Source organism: Amphiprion ocellaris, chromosome 20 (assembly GCF_022539595.1).
Source record: "Amphiprion ocellaris isolate individual 3 ecotype Okinawa chromosome 20, ASM2253959v1, whole genome shotgun sequence".
Taxonomy (NCBI): Eukaryota; Metazoa; Chordata; class Actinopteri; family Pomacentridae; genus Amphiprion; species Amphiprion ocellaris.
In genome coordinates this window covers 30,132,674-30,149,548 of record NC_072785.1, presented here as the reverse complement: position 1 = coordinate 30,149,548, position 16,875 = coordinate 30,132,674, and the positions used below count along the sequence as shown (strand labels likewise).

Here is a 16,875-nt window from a genome sequence, read left to right as displayed (position 1 = left end):
GGTTATTTTAAATTAATGTTTGGTCATTCTGAGTCCCTTTTTGTACCACGAAATGTACTTGAAACCTATTTTCTTTCGTTTCTTTGTGATTGAAAATAAGACTTGTATTATAAAACCAGCCACTCATGAACATCCAGTCATCTTAGCGGACAGGAAGCATTAGTTAAATCAAAGTATTTCCCCACTGGGTGTCTCCAGGTTCCACTCTGGGATCCAAACCCACATCATTGAGCTCACAGTTTGAGTTTCTGTCTCTCCTGACCGTTGGAGTTGAAATAATGAGCCTCTAATGAGACGAGACAGTTTCATTATCTGAGCTGAAAACACAATGATGTGTTTGTACTTGGTGTAACGTCATCGCTGCTGCTATGTTTATAGAGACGTTCTCAGCCTTCAGCTTATAAACACTGTAAAGATACTTGGCTTTGGTTTGGTCCAGACGTTAAAACGGTTAACTGCTGTCTGCAGTTGAATTTTTTCTAGTTGAAAAGCTCATTTCAGATCCACATCGTCATTTCTCACGTGTATGAAGTTTCTAATTACAGATATCTACAGTTTAGCTGCTGCAAATATGCACAAATGAATCTTAATTCTGATTATTTGTTATTTCATAATTGAATTCCCCTCAATCTAACATGTACCTTGTCCTCTAGATTTTTAAGTTTGACCCAGTCAAGATCATGTTTTAGAAATCTCAAACTGGAATCACAGCTGGTCAAAATGTAAGCTCATCTGGAAGAGTTTGTCTAAAAGGAGAGCTTCATTCATCACAGAATTGTGGTGGAAACCTACTAGAACTTCCTTCTCAAGATGATCTAACACGACAATAGTATGTTTTAAAAGCAAGCTGGCTCCCACCCGCTGTAGTTTCTGATATAACTACAGATTTGGAGGACTTTTACATGGTTGTACAGGAAGTTAAAAAAAAAAAAGAAAAGGGCGTCTAGACTATCTTTGCGCATGGACTGAATTTTATCAGCCCCAATAATCAACCAGCCCTAATTTGAGATATCTGCAGCTGTTATTTTGACAAATTCATAATGAGTTACAGATATTTTCCTGTTTTTGACTTATCAGAATGATGTCCTAGATATCTGGAATAACTAAAATGTTGTTGATATCCGTGGTGTTCATTCCAAACTGTCAATCTCAGCTTTAAATGTTCAAACATTTTGCCATTTTAGACTTGATCTCGTTGTGTTCATCTTGTTCCAAAACTTCAGCTTCTCTGTTAACGTAGACGGAGGCAGTTGTTGTTTAATTGTGTCCAGTAAATATGAAAAGGTCTGAATTTAACCGTCTGCTTGGCTTCGGGCCCAGAGACTGTTTGGTTTCACCTTCGTGAACCCACCGACCCACAAGAATCGCTTTGTCCTGAAACCTGAGCAGAAGCCAACGTCTCATCCAGACTTTACCTCCCCTGAAAGACCCCAAACATCCCCCCATCACTCCCCCATTACTCAGCCCTCCACTGGTACCAGACACCTTTTGTTCTGGTCTGTAAGTGGATCTTCAGGTGGCCTTTGTAGCTGAGTTTCATGGGCGAACACAAACACACTCCTGCTTCTGCACTTGTGAGGACACTCGTTGACAATATATCTTCCATTTGGCTCTAACTGAAGTGTTTAACAGAACCGTTTACTGTAAAACCACATTTCAACCTTCAAATAAGATAAATGCCCAGACCTTTCCAGACTTGTTACAGTGCTGTCGTCAAATATAGAAGAACTCGGTCGGCTGAAATAATACAAACTCTTCAACCAGACGAGGTGGTCGTGAGGATGGCTTAAATAAATTTCCATCATCATTTCTTGTATAACATGCCGTTTTTCGAGGAACAATCCTAAGTCATTGTTCCATTCAAATAACATCTTTTACGTGTTTTTTTTTTTTTAAGATGGTAAAGTTTACAATATAAAGGATGATATAGAACATAATTTTCAGCAACAAAAGGCATTAAATCAGTTCCATGTTACAATAAGTAGACTTTTCTGAATCTCACTTTAATATAACTATTTTTCATCCAACATTCGTGATTTCGCCAAGCATTTAATCCACATCATGACAATGATAAAAATAAAGAAAAACTGTTTGAGCAAAAAGATGCATTTAATCAGCAATGAATACACAACTTTTATTAACTTTGTGTCTCATCTTCTGTCTTAGAGATGCAGCACTTTTCTCCAAATTAAACTCTTCTTAAATGATGTGTATTAGAGCTGTAGTGAACCACTGAAATCCTCCTCTTCAACCAGTCCATTGGTCACACTGATAAATTTCCATCCAAGTCATCTTTCCTTCAATAAGATGCTGATTTTAAGTTCTGTTTTTCTAAGTACTGTTCACCAGTTTTCTACAACTTAAAAAAACTCAGTAGACTAAAATTGTTCCTACTCTTAAACCAACTGAGTGGCCATATTGAGAGAAAAAAACTTTCTCAGTTTATCTGTAGATGAACTAAATGTTCCACAGAGCACCAAGTTCACTCTACCTGCAGCCTTTTTAGTCTAAATTAATTCTAAATCAACATAAAAAGCCAAAGTCTGCAGCATTTTAAGTCACTGTAAAATGGTTGTTTTCTGCTAAAATCACTGGAAGCAGAACAGCTGCACATTTTCATCTGATTTCTGAAACTATATCAACTGGTGGTTCAGCACAAGAACTAGTGAATAATATAATACAGACAAGTTAGCTGCTGTTTGGAAAGTTTAGACTTGACTTTTGACCATGCATTTTATCAAAGCGCAGCCAAAACGATGACTTCTTTGACATATTTCTAGTTAGTTTGGAGTCGACTCCCAATAAATGTTCATTAAATAAATTAGACATAACAGTTTCCATGACGTTGGACTGGTTCAAAGTTGTGAAAACACATTCCTTTGCTGCCAAAAAATAGTGGATCAATCCTGATGATGAGCTTTTCTTCTTTTGAAATAACACCACTGTCCAACCAATGAGAACTGGGTTAGATGGATGTTGACCATTAAATTGACAAATTCAGTTCAATTTAGTTGTATTTATGTAGCACCAGTAAACAGCAGGTGTCGTCTCAAAGCACTTTACACAGTGAAGTGAAGACCATAGAAAGTTTATACTGCAAAAATGTAAATATGCCGACTTTTCTAAAACTTACAGACCTTCCCAACAACATTCTAACATGGATTTTCAAAAACATCCTCACTCTACAAAAACCTACAGATTTTCCAACTATATCTTATCTTTTGCACAATGTCTGGATACTCTACATTATCTTTGCTGTCTGAAATATTACAGATTTGCTTAATAAGGCTTCTCCGTGAACCAGTCCTCACAAATATAGCTACAAATAGACCACACCAGTTGCTCTCAGCTCTCAAACAAACCTCGTCGTCCTCCGTCCTTTGTACAAGCTCAGTTTCACGGTGATAACAGGATGCTCCTCCCTGTACAGCAAAGCATCGGACGCCGTCAGAACCAGGTCTGTGTTAACTCTCACTTTTTACATCATTTTCTGTCTTTCTTTTTAAAATGATGTAGGTTGTTATTGTAAAGTAGGAGTTCAATGAGGTGAATAGAGTTTACTCTTTAAGTATTGTGTAAATGAGGGGCTTGAAGTTGAAGGTTCTAGAGGGAGAGTTCACTGCTGAACAAAGGACTGAGAGTTTAGAAGCAGTTTCTTTGGTAAAAAGTGTAGATAAGATTAATGTTTTGTTCCAGAAAATAAGGTTTCTGCTGTTTAAAAAACTGAATTCAACATTTTTCTTGAAAATAGTCTTGCTGATGTTGGTGAAAGGAATGTTGAGTTAAATGAAACAAACGATTGGCTATGAAAAGTTAGCAAGAAAATCAGTGTATAAATATAAATATTGTTGTTGCAAAAGATGTCCTGATCAACTTATTTTTTGCTCCCGATCCGATCAATCATGTAATATTTAGCATCTGCCTCTACACAATCCTTAGATAATATGCACTTTAACTCTTAGGGGCCTGAGGGGACAATTTGACTGAGGTCCGTTTTTGACTAATTCTGATTTTACCTTTTATATTTCACCTTAAAAACTGTTGATCTTGCTTTGCTTGGTGTCTTTTTTCAGCACAACCTCACCTGTGTGATTCTACAATTATTTATACATTTTGATATAATGTATGAACACACCTGACATAAAAATGCAGAAAAAATACAAAGTCCGAGTAGGAAAAAGTTAGATTCTTTTTACTTTGGACACCATAAACACGTGTAAAGAATCCTTTTCAGAACTTAGAAAGCAAATATAAATTGTTTGTCATAAAATAATGTGCAAATTTAGCAGTCAACACAGTTACATACCACTATTTGCACTAAAATGTAGGAAATTTTTAGGCGCTTTTGCACAACTATTTACAAACTCATCAGGAGTCACAATAAAATTTTACATAAATGAGTTTGTGCCACTCCAAAAAACTTTTTCTGTCCACCACAGTCTCTAGGAAACGGGCTTTAGGACCATGAGGAGAATCTGGAGTCCTGGTGTTCTCCATTGCTAGAATATTTTATTATATTATTATATTATTATTATTATTATTATTATTATTATTATTATTATTATTATTATTATTATTATTATTATTATTTTATTTATTTATTTAATCTGAAGCAAAGTCTTCATTTTCTGTGCATCCTGTGTCTTCTCTGTGTCTGGCAGACAGAGTGATCTGTGTCCAAAGCCAGTGAAGGACGTGCTGCTGTCTGAGTGGAGCTGAGAGCTGCTCTCTCATAGAGTTATAACTGTCCCCTGACTAAAACAATGATAGAAAGTTCCACATCCACACTTTGGCCGTCTCTCCTCTGTGTATTTCTAAAATATTCCACCGTCCTACACCAAATCTCACGCTAAGGTACTGTGTTTGTCTCATGGCCAAAGTGTGAGAGCTGGCAGCCCTGTGTTTCTGTTTTTCTAGCCAGCACTTTCGGCGGGAGAGGACTCTCCACTGAGTCCAAAGTTCAATGTTTAGTCGTGCATAAAAGATGCTCGAAATACGCTCGGGTAAAGTTCGGTAAAAAATGTAGCGTATATTATTGATCATAACTCTGGTTTTACTTGGCCGATCAACACGATTCAAAAACTGGTAGAAAGTTCAAAATCCGCACTTTCGACACAAGTTAAAAGGGAGACTCGTCAATGCTTCATCTTCCTGCTTTGTTCAATTACTATTGACGCACCGGTGTGTCACTAGGCTCCTGAGGGTTAAGTATTGTAGATCAGCTGCAGTACCTGGTTGTTCCACCAGATGGTGATCTTACTGTTATATATTGTAGAGACCAGAGGAAGTAGTGACTTCTGTGTTGGCAAGAAAAGAGTATTGTGTTTTTTTTTAGCTAGCCAATGGGCACCGTGAAAAAGACTTCTGTGAGGCTTAATGACTTTAGGCCAAAATATATGAGAGAAGATCAAAAAGTTCAGAGACCGTGCATATAAAAATCAGAAACTATACCTGATTTAAATGTGGCTGCCGTCATTGTCAAAGTAGTCATCTTGTGCAGTGCTGCTCTGCTCCCAGTGCTCCTGCAACACTTGCAACACTTTCTGGCACTCCTGTTATCTGAACATGTGTGATGAACTGAATCTCCTAAAACTAAACGCAGCCCTTGGACTTGGCATAGTTTTTTGGAAGATGGAAAAAGTTGCAGGGAGAGAAATTTGGTACGTCTGGCATGTAGCGAGCGACGACTGTGCTGTTGTGGCTAAAAAAATATAGTCTTTAGAAAATCCACAAACCACCACATTTTATGTCTTTTGCTCCGGATGTTCTAGTTCAGACGCCTTGGGATGTTGACAGTCCAACTCTGGGGGACAAATTATAGGTGCACAACCTTGTAAATGTTGAAAAAAAAAAAACAACCAGCGTGCTCCTGATACTCCTGAACTGACATCTGTCTCTAGTTACGTCTAGATCCAAACCTGGAGTTTGGAGATCTTCCATTGTTAAACTGCTGTTTCTTCTCCTGATGGTAGCTGCTGACCCTAATGTGGTCACCATGAAGATTCTCCACATGATCATGTTGGATCATCCAGCTGTAGAAAGTGATGTTTTCTCTCTTTAAAAGTTTGAACTCCATGGAGAAAATGGTCACAAAAACTAGTCAAATAAAGGTCCTGATGTTGACGATATGGCGTCTCACACTCTCCTGACTCGAAACAGTTACTACCACAGGTTGGAGACGTTCAGGTTGTGTCTTTCATTTTCAAGATCTTTTTTGTCTGTGGTTTCAGGACCTCTACAGCCAGCTCTGTACCCAGAAGTCTTTGCTGCAGCGCATCATGGAGAGTCTGAATATGAAATACTCGGACATGTACACTCTGGTACCGGTAGAGGTCGAAAGCCAACTACAGGAAGTCACAAACTCACTGCAGGAAGTCGAAGTAAAGGTACACAAGACTTTAATTCTCAGACAAGGAGAATTTATTGACGTTTAATGTAGACAGGATTGAAAAAGACCGTTTCCTAGTGGAATAGCTGTTCTTGTCTCTGATTGGTTGGTCAGATGGGCGAGGCGGTGGCCAGGAGCGGTCCGGTCCACAAACTGGGAGCGAAGCTGTCGGAGATCCAGGCTGGTCTGAGATCAGTTCAGAACCGACTGGAACAGAGAAGTCCAACGGTGATCGAAGCAAAGGTCACTCAGAAGGTATACAGCGGTTTATAAAGTTAAAAGTGATATATTTTAAGTGTTTTCTGCCATCCTGTCTCTGCAAAGTACATTTCTGTTGTTGAATAAATGAAATAATCACTAATAAATCTTGGCTTGTGTATTTTATTTCTACTCAGCGTGTCTGGGACGAGCTGGACATCTGGCATTCCCGTCTGGCTGCTCTGGAAGTCGACCTGCAGGACTTGGAGAAGCCTGAGGGGGCTTTAATCCTGACGGAGAGGCTGGTGGAGGTTCAGCAGCTTCACTCTTTACTGGCCAAACAGGCGGAACAGAGGACGACGTTACTCAGCAAGGTGAGTTTCTATATCTAAATGTTTGTTTCTCTTTAATATGCTGCTTATTTATGGTTTTCTCAGCCATAATGAAAAGTTGAGTTTGTTTGGTGTCAAACAACAAAGACGTAACGACTGTTTCTGTGCTTTTAATTAATGTTTATTCATTTAGTGACCTCCTCAGAAACATCACAGCTCAATAAAGGAGTGTAAAAGTTATTTTTTCAACACAAAAGAACTTTCTTGGGTCGTATGTGTTGTGATTTGTAATTTCTTTTCACAGTTAATATTCTGTTTTCTCTCTTATCCATCATACTTTTACTACCCAGAGTTTAAAGGACATTTTTGTTTATTATAATCTAGAATTTTCCCCGTTAATGTGACTAATATGACTCTATCGGTCATGCTAACTTCACACTCTATGCCTTTTGTTGTAGAGATTCAGGGAAATGATTAGCTGTACTGAACATCTTGTGAATAGCGTTTAGCACTTTAAACATTTGCTTTTTAAATCTAACCCAAAGGAAACACAGAATTTACCCACTTAGAAGGGTAATTTTTGTAACTGCATTTCCATCATTCAATCATCGTTCTACCTCCCAAATTCAGTTCTAAGTATGTTCAGTAAAAGCTAAAAGTTTGCAAAATGCCCTTCACCAGCTGCTAGTTTCTTTTCAATCGGACTTGAAAACAAATGATTTCTGTAAACCTCTTCAATGAAGGCAAATAGTGCAAAGTTAGCATCACATTTACAGTCATAATGCTCACATTTATGACAAATACATCAGCTTGAAACGTGCCTGAGATCTATTTTATTTTAACCCTCTAAATCGCATAACTCTGTCAGATTTAAAAGGCGTGTTATCTTTTTAAAAATCACCAAGAATCAAAATTTGTTGAAGTCAGAAACTGTAGAAACAGAAAGAACTGCAGGCAGTGTTTCCACAGAGAGGCTGTGAGGAAAATCAGAGCTGTCGGATCAATAAAATAAATGCAGCATGGCTCAGAAACAGTGAACAGAGGAATAAGTTATTGGAAGATACATTCAGCATGGTGAAACATCTTTCCAAAAATTCACAAAAAAAATTGTGATTTTGATCACAGTTTGAGTCAGTGTGGATGAGTTTCAAGTAATGCTGGATGGTTTTCGAGTTATTTTGGTCAATTTTAGACTAAGGAAAATAAAACCGCTCTCATTCCTTCTTCGTGGTTGTTCTGTTTCCATAGAGGTGCAGGATTTTATAAAAAATGAACTACGGTGAGAACAAAACCAGAAATTGCTTTGGTGCTTCTAATAACTGGTAGCTTAACAGCAGAGATCAAAATTTATGGAGCTTTTATTAAAAGTACATCTTTTTCTTCAGATCCACACGTGGCTTCAGGAGCATCAGGAGATGATCAACAGCTCTAAAAGTTGGATGTCTGAAGCTCAGTCGTGGCTCGCTGCTCCCTGCACCTACACCACTGCTAAATGTCTGAGCAGCCACGTCCACGCTCTGCAGGTCGGTACACTGCACCACATCACATTTCCACACTGCTTTTTTACATTTTTAAACTAGCTTCCTCTTCGTCTTGATGTACAGATGGTGCTGGACGACTCGGCCCAGATCCGAACCACTCTGCAGAACTTCAGCTCCGTCCTGAAGGAAATGTCGCAGGTTTGCGACGTCACGACTTTACAGGAGCAGCTGGTGGAAGCCGACCGCCAGGTGGCCGACGTTCAGGACAGTTTCACAGCTCCTCTGTCTCAGCTGGAACACGCTGCTGCCGTGAGTCTTTGCATTCTAGTTCGCCATGTGCTCACCTATTTTACTGTTTTTTTAACTTCTTGAATATACTGATTGATTTCTAGGAGGTGGAGGCCATCGAGAGTGAAGTCAGGAAGATGGAGAGCGACGTGGGTGAGATCAAGACTTTACTATCTTCTCCAGAATCTTTACCGAGCCCCAGAGAGGACAGCCTCAAGGTGAGTTTGTCTTTAAGTTGTTTATTGTTGCAAGCCAGAAATACAAAATAAAGTACTACTAACCATCGTTTTCTGGTTTTCTTGATGTTTTTTCCACAGATGGTTGAACAGAGGATCCAGTCAATGAGGAGGACAGTAGCTGAGATCCAGAAGTGCAAACCAGGACTTTGTCTTCCAGAAAAGGCTGAAGAGACTCTGACTGTGTTCAGTGTTGTGGATCAGCTCCAGACTCTGCTGCTGGAACTGGAGAAGGTTAGTTAATCAGTTCTTTAAACCAGTTAATCAGATAATTTAACTAGAATAGTCCCAGGCATATGAGTTCTGTAATGCGTCTTGAGACAATGTGACCTGTAATTTGCGCTATATAAATAAAATTGAATTGAAGTGGAGTTTATTGAACCTTTTCCTTCAATGTTTCTGCAGAAGGTTCCTGCTCTGTTCATCGCACAGCCTCCGACTCCGATCCAAGCCAAAGCTCAGTCGACTAAACAGACAACGTCTCAGCCTCAGCTGCAGAAATCTACTTCTGGGGAGGCCGAGGTGAGTTTGGTCCAAATTAAAGGAAGTTTGAAATGTTTAAAATGTTGTTAAAATTTTTAAAAGGAGAAAGTTAAGACTTGTTAAATGTCGGAAAACGTGTCCCACAGTGACTTACAATGAATTCTACGAGGTGTGATCAAGTTTTGAGCCAGTGTCAGTGATACTCTTCTCCCAGTGCTCCTGTAACACTTGCAATGCTCCCTGGAAGTCCAGTTATGAGCGCTGAATCTCCTAAACTGTCTCAAAACGGCAAACCTTCAACTAGAGTGTTGTTTTTTCCAAATGTAAGAAAATGCAAGGAGTCTGATCTAGCCAGTAGAATGGGTTGGAAGTGACACTTGTGTTATTTGATAGTACAAACCTCAAACCTTCAACTAGAATTCCATTTTTTTGCAAGAATACGAAGTCGCAAAGAGCCAAAATGTAGAGAGTAGACCAGGTAAGGAGGGAAATTTGTGTTATTTTATTGTGGATTGTGCCACAGTTGAGGTCATTTGTGGCAAATCTACAGAGTAGAACAGGTAAGGAGTGAAATTTATGCAAAATCTAGTGGGTAGAACAGGTAGGAAGCAACAAATATGTTATTTGATAGCGGGAACCGTAAACTTTCTACTAGAATTTCATTTTTTGCGGGAGTATGACGTCGCAAAGTGACAAATCTAGAGAGTAGAACAGGTAAGGAGTGAAATTTGTGTTATTTTATTGTGGGTTGTGTCATAGTTGAGGTCAGTTGCTTCAAAAGTTCTTCCTCAGACACTTCGGGACGTTATTGTTAGTGCAAACCATGATGTACATCCACATAAATGTTGAAGAAAACAGCAAACGTCACTCGACTCTCCTTTCTTGGTCTTGGAGATTGCAGCTCTTCCACTGTTAAGCTGCGGTTTCTTCTCCTGATGGTAGCTGCCAACCCTTATCTGGTCACCATGATGATCTTTGACATGAAGGTTGGATCATCCAGCCGTCATCTGACACTAAATGTGGGGTTTGCTTTCTGAAAAAGTTTAAATTCCACAGTGAAATCACAAACATGCACAAACAAACATTACAAAAACATCTGGAACACAAGTCTTAATGATCGATGATCGTGCACAAACAGTCCCACAACTTTTTGATTGCACCTCGTCCGTCCATTATGTGCCACCCCAAAGTTATTATGTGTACAAACCAAGAAATAATCAGTTTAACAAGAACTACATTTTTTTTTTCCTCTCAGAAGGAGGAACAGGGTCAAATCAGGATCGTCCATGTTGAAGAAGATGTTCTGAGGAGAACCGGAGCCACACTGCTGACTGTAGAACGAACCTCACCTGAACAAAGACAGTCCTGGACACCTGAAAGCACTCAGGTAAGAAAATCTCATCCTTCGCCTCTTTTATAAGCATGACGTAAGCATCAGTTGATCAAAAAACCTGAATCTAGCTCTGAAAAATGCAGTTTGGTCTTTTGTGTTGCACATATGACCGATCTTCCATTTGTCGTTAACAAAGCATTTGAAATGATGGTGATTTTACTTTCTTTTTTTTCCCTCTGCATGCTAAATGCTACTAATTTCTCTACTGGAAATGTTTTTGTCATGAATCCTGTTAAAGTTTTGCTTTGCACTAATTAACAGAAAAACATTTTCAGTCGACAAGCTTCATTTAAACCTGTAGAAGATCCCAACCTTTTTCAAAAAGTACCAGGTATTTCCATCTGAATTTAGAGGGAGGTTTGTATAACATTTTTTTGCAAGATATTTAGAAGTATTTCCATTTGATGTAATATTGCTGCCATATGACATCTCAGGTTTAAGTATTTTATTTAGTAGAGGCATTGCAGCTTTGATTTCCTGCCTCTAAATGAAGTAGAATAATTTAGGGGAGTTCAGGAGAGAGAAATAAGTGAAAATAACTCACTAAAAAACACACCACATTTGATGAAACAAATACCTTGACATCCGAAAAAACAACCTCCTTGTCGAGGTTAATGAAGCTTCAAAAAGAGAACTGTGATTCCAAATAACTGTCACGCGAATTTCACAAAAAAAAAAATGCTAAAAATAAAATGTGGACTTGTCTCATTTTTATTAATTGCTTTGGGGCAGCTGCAACTAATGATGATTTTCTTTGCCGATGACCCTGTCTTTTATTTTCTCAATTAACCGGTTTGTTGCTTTGTCCTATACAATGTCAGAAAATGGTGAAAAATATTGAACAGTGTTTTGCAAAGTCCCCAAAATATTCAGTTTACTGTCATATATTGACTTTTAAGAAGCTCGAATCCTAAAATTTTTCCTATTTCCTTAAAATAAAATTGCTAAAACCGTTTAATCCATAATTAGTACCAGTTTAGTAATTGACAGCTGACATACTAATCGATTAATCATTGGAATTTAGTTATTTAGTGTCGCTAAAGGTGGAGGTAAACGCTTTACAAGCACCTTCTAACCTACTAATGCCATTTCCATTAACTGAGAAAGTTAATGCAAAACCTCAAAAATGTGCGTTAAAAACACAATATGGAAACAAGGCCAGAGTTAGCGAGCCAGATGTTTGCTCCCAGATGTTGTCTGACTCTGCACATGAGCGTGTTTTCATGTCAGCAGCATGAGCATCCAGCTGCTGAAGGCGAGCAGAGAGTGGAAGAGTTTGGAGGAGGTGTTTTCTGGTGGCTCTGGGATGCTTTCCTGGGCACTATGCCGGAGGTAAAGAAGATCGTGGAAAATCCATTTTCAGCCGTTTTCTTCCTCTGTTCATACACTGCTTTCGTTCAGCTCCTTTTCCCTAATTTGCAACCCAAGGTCAGGGAGGACGTTTTCCACGATTAATTATAATAAATTTTAGGAAATTATGTGAACATCCGATGAAACACCTGAGACCCGATTACTGATCCGGTTACGATTAAAGCATTTATTGAATGACTAATCTCTGACCTGGGTCACTCTGCTCCCCATCACCTTCCTCACCTCTACTACCACCTCCCTACTCGTCGTATTAAACCCCTTCCTGAACCTCTATGCATCTCTTCAATCACTGCACTTCCCTCTTTCCTGTGTCTGCTTGTTGTTCTTCCTCTCGAGGGCAGTATTATGTTTAGAATCTATGAGGCAGTAGCATTAACTCACACTAGTTCACCAGCTGTGTTTTTTAGGCTTACAGCATTTTAGTTTGGTTGTTTTCTATAACTTGTGTCGTTGTTGGCTTCAGGAACCTGCCGTTGTCGCCTCAGAAGAGGCTGAAGCTGCTGCTGGACAAAAAACTGAACTGAGTGCATCAGAAAACAAGGTAACTGAACTTTTGTGAGTTGTTTTATTAGGATAAGTCTGGTAATATTCCTCACAAAAAGACGAGAATAAATTGATACTACTAACGAGTATTGTTTGGGTATCCAAAAGCTGAAAAATTAAGCTGCAGTTCCTCAAATGTCCACTAGAGGCTGACTCCAAAAACAAGTCAGCTCCATGTTAAAATGTCCAACTTTACAGCAGAAATAAACAAGTTTACAGTCTGGAACAAAGAAATAGTTTGGGTCTCTACAGTTTATTTCCGCATTCATGTCAACTATGTAAAGGGTAAATTTTTCTTAAATTCATTTCTTTAAATTTTATTAAGGCTTAAAGTTTTGCAAGATTAAAGGTGTGTTTGCTTAAAATGAGAGGTGAGAACGAGATGTTTCAGATCTTCAAAATATATGATTTTCTTAAGATTCTATTCTTCATTACACAACATATTTTTAAAAACTGCAATTCCTCAAATGTCCAGTAGAGGCTGCCCCCAAAAATGGAGTCCCCATAGACATCCATGTTAAAATGTCCAACTTCACAGCAAAAATAAACACATTTACAGCCTGGAAAGAAAACATTTTTGGTTTCTACAGTTAATTTCCACATTTATGACAACTGTATAAAAGGTGATTTTTTTATTAAATTCACTCGTTTAAATTTTATTAATGCTTAAAGTTGTGCAAAATTAAAGGTGAAGCTGCTTTAAAGTTGCAGATGAACAGCAGTTGTTTCAGATCTTCAAAATATACGCTTTTCTTAAAGTTTAATTTACATTTTTTCATAATCTAGCATATTTTTTAAAACTGTAGTTCCTCAACTGTCCACTTGAGGCTGCCTCCAAAAGCGAGTCGATCCCCATAGACCTCCATTAAAATGTCCAACTTTACAGCAGAAATAAACAAGTTTACAGTCTGGAACAAAAAAATAGTTTTGGTCTCTACAGTTATTTTCCACAGTCATGACAACTTTATGAGGGGTAAATTTTTATTAAACTCACTTGTGTGAATATTATTAAGGCTTGAAGTCGTGCAATTTAAAGGTGTGGCTGCTTTGAAGTTACAGATGAACACTTGAGGTGTTTCAGATCTTCAAAATATCTGCTTTTCTTGAAGTTTTATTTACAGTTTTTCATTATACAAAAACATTTTTTTTAAAGCTGCACTTCTTTAAATGGCCACTAGAGGCTAACTACAAAAGTGAGTCAATCCCCATAAATTTCAATGTTAAAATGTCCAACTTTACAGCACAAATACACAATTTTACAGCCTGGAATAAAAAATAAGTTTGATCTCTATAACTAGTTTCCACATTACTAACAATTGTACTGTGGCAAAATTTTTGTATAACTTTCCATTTAAATTATATGATGGCTTGAAGTTGTGCATATTTGAAGGCACGGCCACATTTTAGATCTTCAAAAAATATTAAGGTTTTATTTACAGCTTTTAGTTATTACAATAAGACAATATTTAACACTAATTAAAACAGATGAAAGACAAACTAATTGAAGGTTGCCAGACAGTTTAAAATACAAAAAAAATCACAAATGCAGCTGCCGTTTACAATTTTCATAAATTAGTTGGACTAAATTTCATTGCTGTTTGACAAATTTTGATTCTTATGACTGCTGCTTTGAACCAGGAAGGGCCTTCGTGTTTTCTTAAATCTATGTTTATGTATTGGGTAGAAAATATGTGTTTTGAATCTTTTATGACATTTGTTCACAAAAAGTTAAATACAGAAGATTTCCAGACTTATCTTTTAATTAACCTTGGTTATGTGTTTCATAGACCTTTTGTTTATCGTTATAAGCTACTTATGGTATAGATTGGTTTATAAATGTGAGCTGCATGTTAACTTACTCTCCGAAATAGTGATCTAGTAGCAATAATAGTAATGGAAAATGTAGGTTTTGGTTATTTTTACATCATTAACACAAGATTTTATTGACTCATCAGAAAATCAGTGTTAAAAATAGTAAATAATCGATAAATAATCGCAGTTTGTTCAGAATAACAGAACTCAGAAATGTTTAACATGATGTGATGTAATTCTTTAACAGTGTGGCTGAGTAACTGTGTGAAGTATGTAACGGACTGACCTGACTGATCTTCTAACCTGCTCATGTTTCTTCAGGATGTTGAGGTCTCCACTGACACCACTGAAGCAAGTTCATCTGAAGCTTTATCAAAACCCCTGGGCACAGTCAGAACTCAGTCACTGCCCGAGAGTATGGTAAACACTGCCTCCACCGTAAAGGCCTCCAAAGCCGACTCTGGCTCCCAGCAGAAATGTGTAGTCTCCTAGATCTAGAGCTTCTCACTTCCTCTCAACCTAGAACCTTCTAGATCTGTGTCAAAAATCTTCAAATGCCTTCCAAAGGAAGCCTAGATTCAACTGCTTCCTGTAGAACAAACCTTAGACTTCTCATTTCTTGTCTGAAATCAGTCCTAAAACTTCCGACCTGCTCTAGAAACCACGTTTGGGCTCACAATGGTTCTAGAATTAAAGGCAAACCTGCCAACGATTTCTCCAACTTCTTCTACATCAGGCATTCAACTTTTCTAGATTCCAGTTGAGATTTAAATGGAATCTTTCAGATTGAATCCTGGAGCTCCAATTGTTTCTAGTCAATCTTCAGTTCTACCTTCTTCAAACAAATCCACAAACTCTGTGGTTCTTTTTTTAGTTGGACTCTAGAACCAAGAGTTTTACTACAACAAACCTCCTAACTTGTAGAACCAAATCTTGAAACCTGCGTCTTCTACAGCCTAGATGAGAAATCCAACTTTTTCTAGATCCATCCTTTAAGCTCTCATTGTCATCTAGAATCCGATCTAACTCTACAACCCAGGCTTCTAGAAAAGTCTTCTAAACAAATCTTGAAGAAGAGTCTTCTAGAACAGATCGTGGAACTTCTACTTCTTAAACTTGGGATTCTTCTAGACTTTCTAGAGCTAGCCGTAGACTCATCTCTAAAACCAAACCTTCCATTTTTAAGAAACCAACCTAGAACACCCGTTTCTTCTAGAACCTCCAACCTCCTCTAGAATCAAGCCCTGAATTCAACCTCTGGAAATTGCTTCTGACTTCTCTAGAGTCACTTTTCCATACGACCAAACTGGTATCTTTCTTGTAGAACCTTCCTTTCTTCTAGAAAATCAAGTCCAGAGCTCCTGATTCATTGTAGCTCCAGACGTCCTCTAGAAACGTGTCACTTTAAACACTCAGTGCATTTACATGGCGGAGGATCGAAAAGCTTTTTGTTTACATTTGAAATCTCAGCATTTCTCGATTAACTGCGATAAAAAAACTAAAATGCAGCGAAAGAACGAAATCAAAGCAGATTTGTGCCAAAGATTTTCCAAGTTTGTGTTTACATTGAAGATTACCGAGCTCACTGAGAGTCATTTAGAGTTTTGGAGATGACCTTGTAGTGAGAAGTGTTGATTCACCAGGAAATGAAGGCAGACTGGTGGAATTTAGCATGTGGGGTGGACGTTTGGTAACAGTCTGTATTAAGCTTTTTGCATGGACCTTTTTCTCTGATGTTTTTATAAAAGTGTATGAATAGGCTTTAATGTGAGCCATGTTTTATAATAATGTATCATATAGGGGATGGTGGTTTAAAGTCATTGGATCCAGAGCACATCTGTTGAAATAAACACCTGTTTGCTCGCTTCTGTGCATCTGCTGTTTGTATTCTCAATAATCTGAACATAAATATATCTATAAATAATATAAATAAAGTGGGGTTTGTTGTTTTAATTATTACTACGCTGCCTGGACAAAGATTCCTGCTTTGGAACGATCATTTTTCACTTCCGCAGTACAAGTTTTATATTTAAGTACCTTTTTAAGAGCCATGAAAATGCACTGCTTTGACTGATCACTGATTAACACGCCGCTGTTAACAGGTGGAAACCATGCAACTCCCAATTTAGTGGTAACTTTATTTCCTGTAACATTAGCTGCCAGATATTGAATTAATTGCCAAATATTATGAATATTTTCTGGTTTCTTCCGTCTATGTCAGTAACGTGAAAATCTTTGCATTGTGGACAAACAAGACAATCGATTTTCGTTTTTAAGACATTTTAAAGCCCAGACAATTCACCGATTACTTAAAATAAGTAGAAGCATCTAAAAAGCTACCACTCTGGGA

At 37.9% G+C, this 16,875-nt stretch overlaps 1 protein-coding gene across 14 annotated transcripts in view; it reads left to right on the top strand.

Annotated features, from left to right (window-relative positions):
* The window catches only part of syne2b (spectrin repeat containing, nuclear envelope 2b), a 212,925-nt gene that overhangs the window by 110,795 nt on the left and 85,255 nt on the right, over positions 1–16,875 (top strand). For 10 of the 14 annotated variants that reach the window (XM_055005572.1, XM_055005580.1, XM_055005571.1 and 7 more), the window contains 12 exons: positions 6,231–6,386; positions 6,503–6,643; positions 6,784–6,960; positions 8,304–8,441; positions 8,523–8,708; positions 8,792–8,905; positions 9,005–9,157; positions 9,329–9,445; positions 10,662–10,793; positions 12,030–12,131; positions 12,634–12,711; positions 14,847–14,945. In XM_055005572.1, the coding sequence (XP_054861547.1) occupies positions 6,231–6,386; positions 6,503–6,643; positions 6,784–6,960; positions 8,304–8,441; positions 8,523–8,708; positions 8,792–8,905; positions 9,005–9,157; positions 9,329–9,445; positions 10,662–10,793; positions 12,030–12,131; positions 12,634–12,711; positions 14,847–14,945 (1,593 nt within the window). The remainder of the gene's footprint in view (positions 1–6,230; positions 6,387–6,502; positions 6,644–6,783; positions 6,961–8,303; positions 8,442–8,522; positions 8,709–8,791; positions 8,906–9,004; positions 9,158–9,328; positions 9,446–10,661; positions 10,794–12,029; positions 12,132–12,633; positions 12,712–14,846; positions 14,946–16,875) is intronic. The other 4 variants (XM_055005570.1, XM_055005576.1, XM_055005577.1 and 1 more) reach the window with 4 other exon arrangements.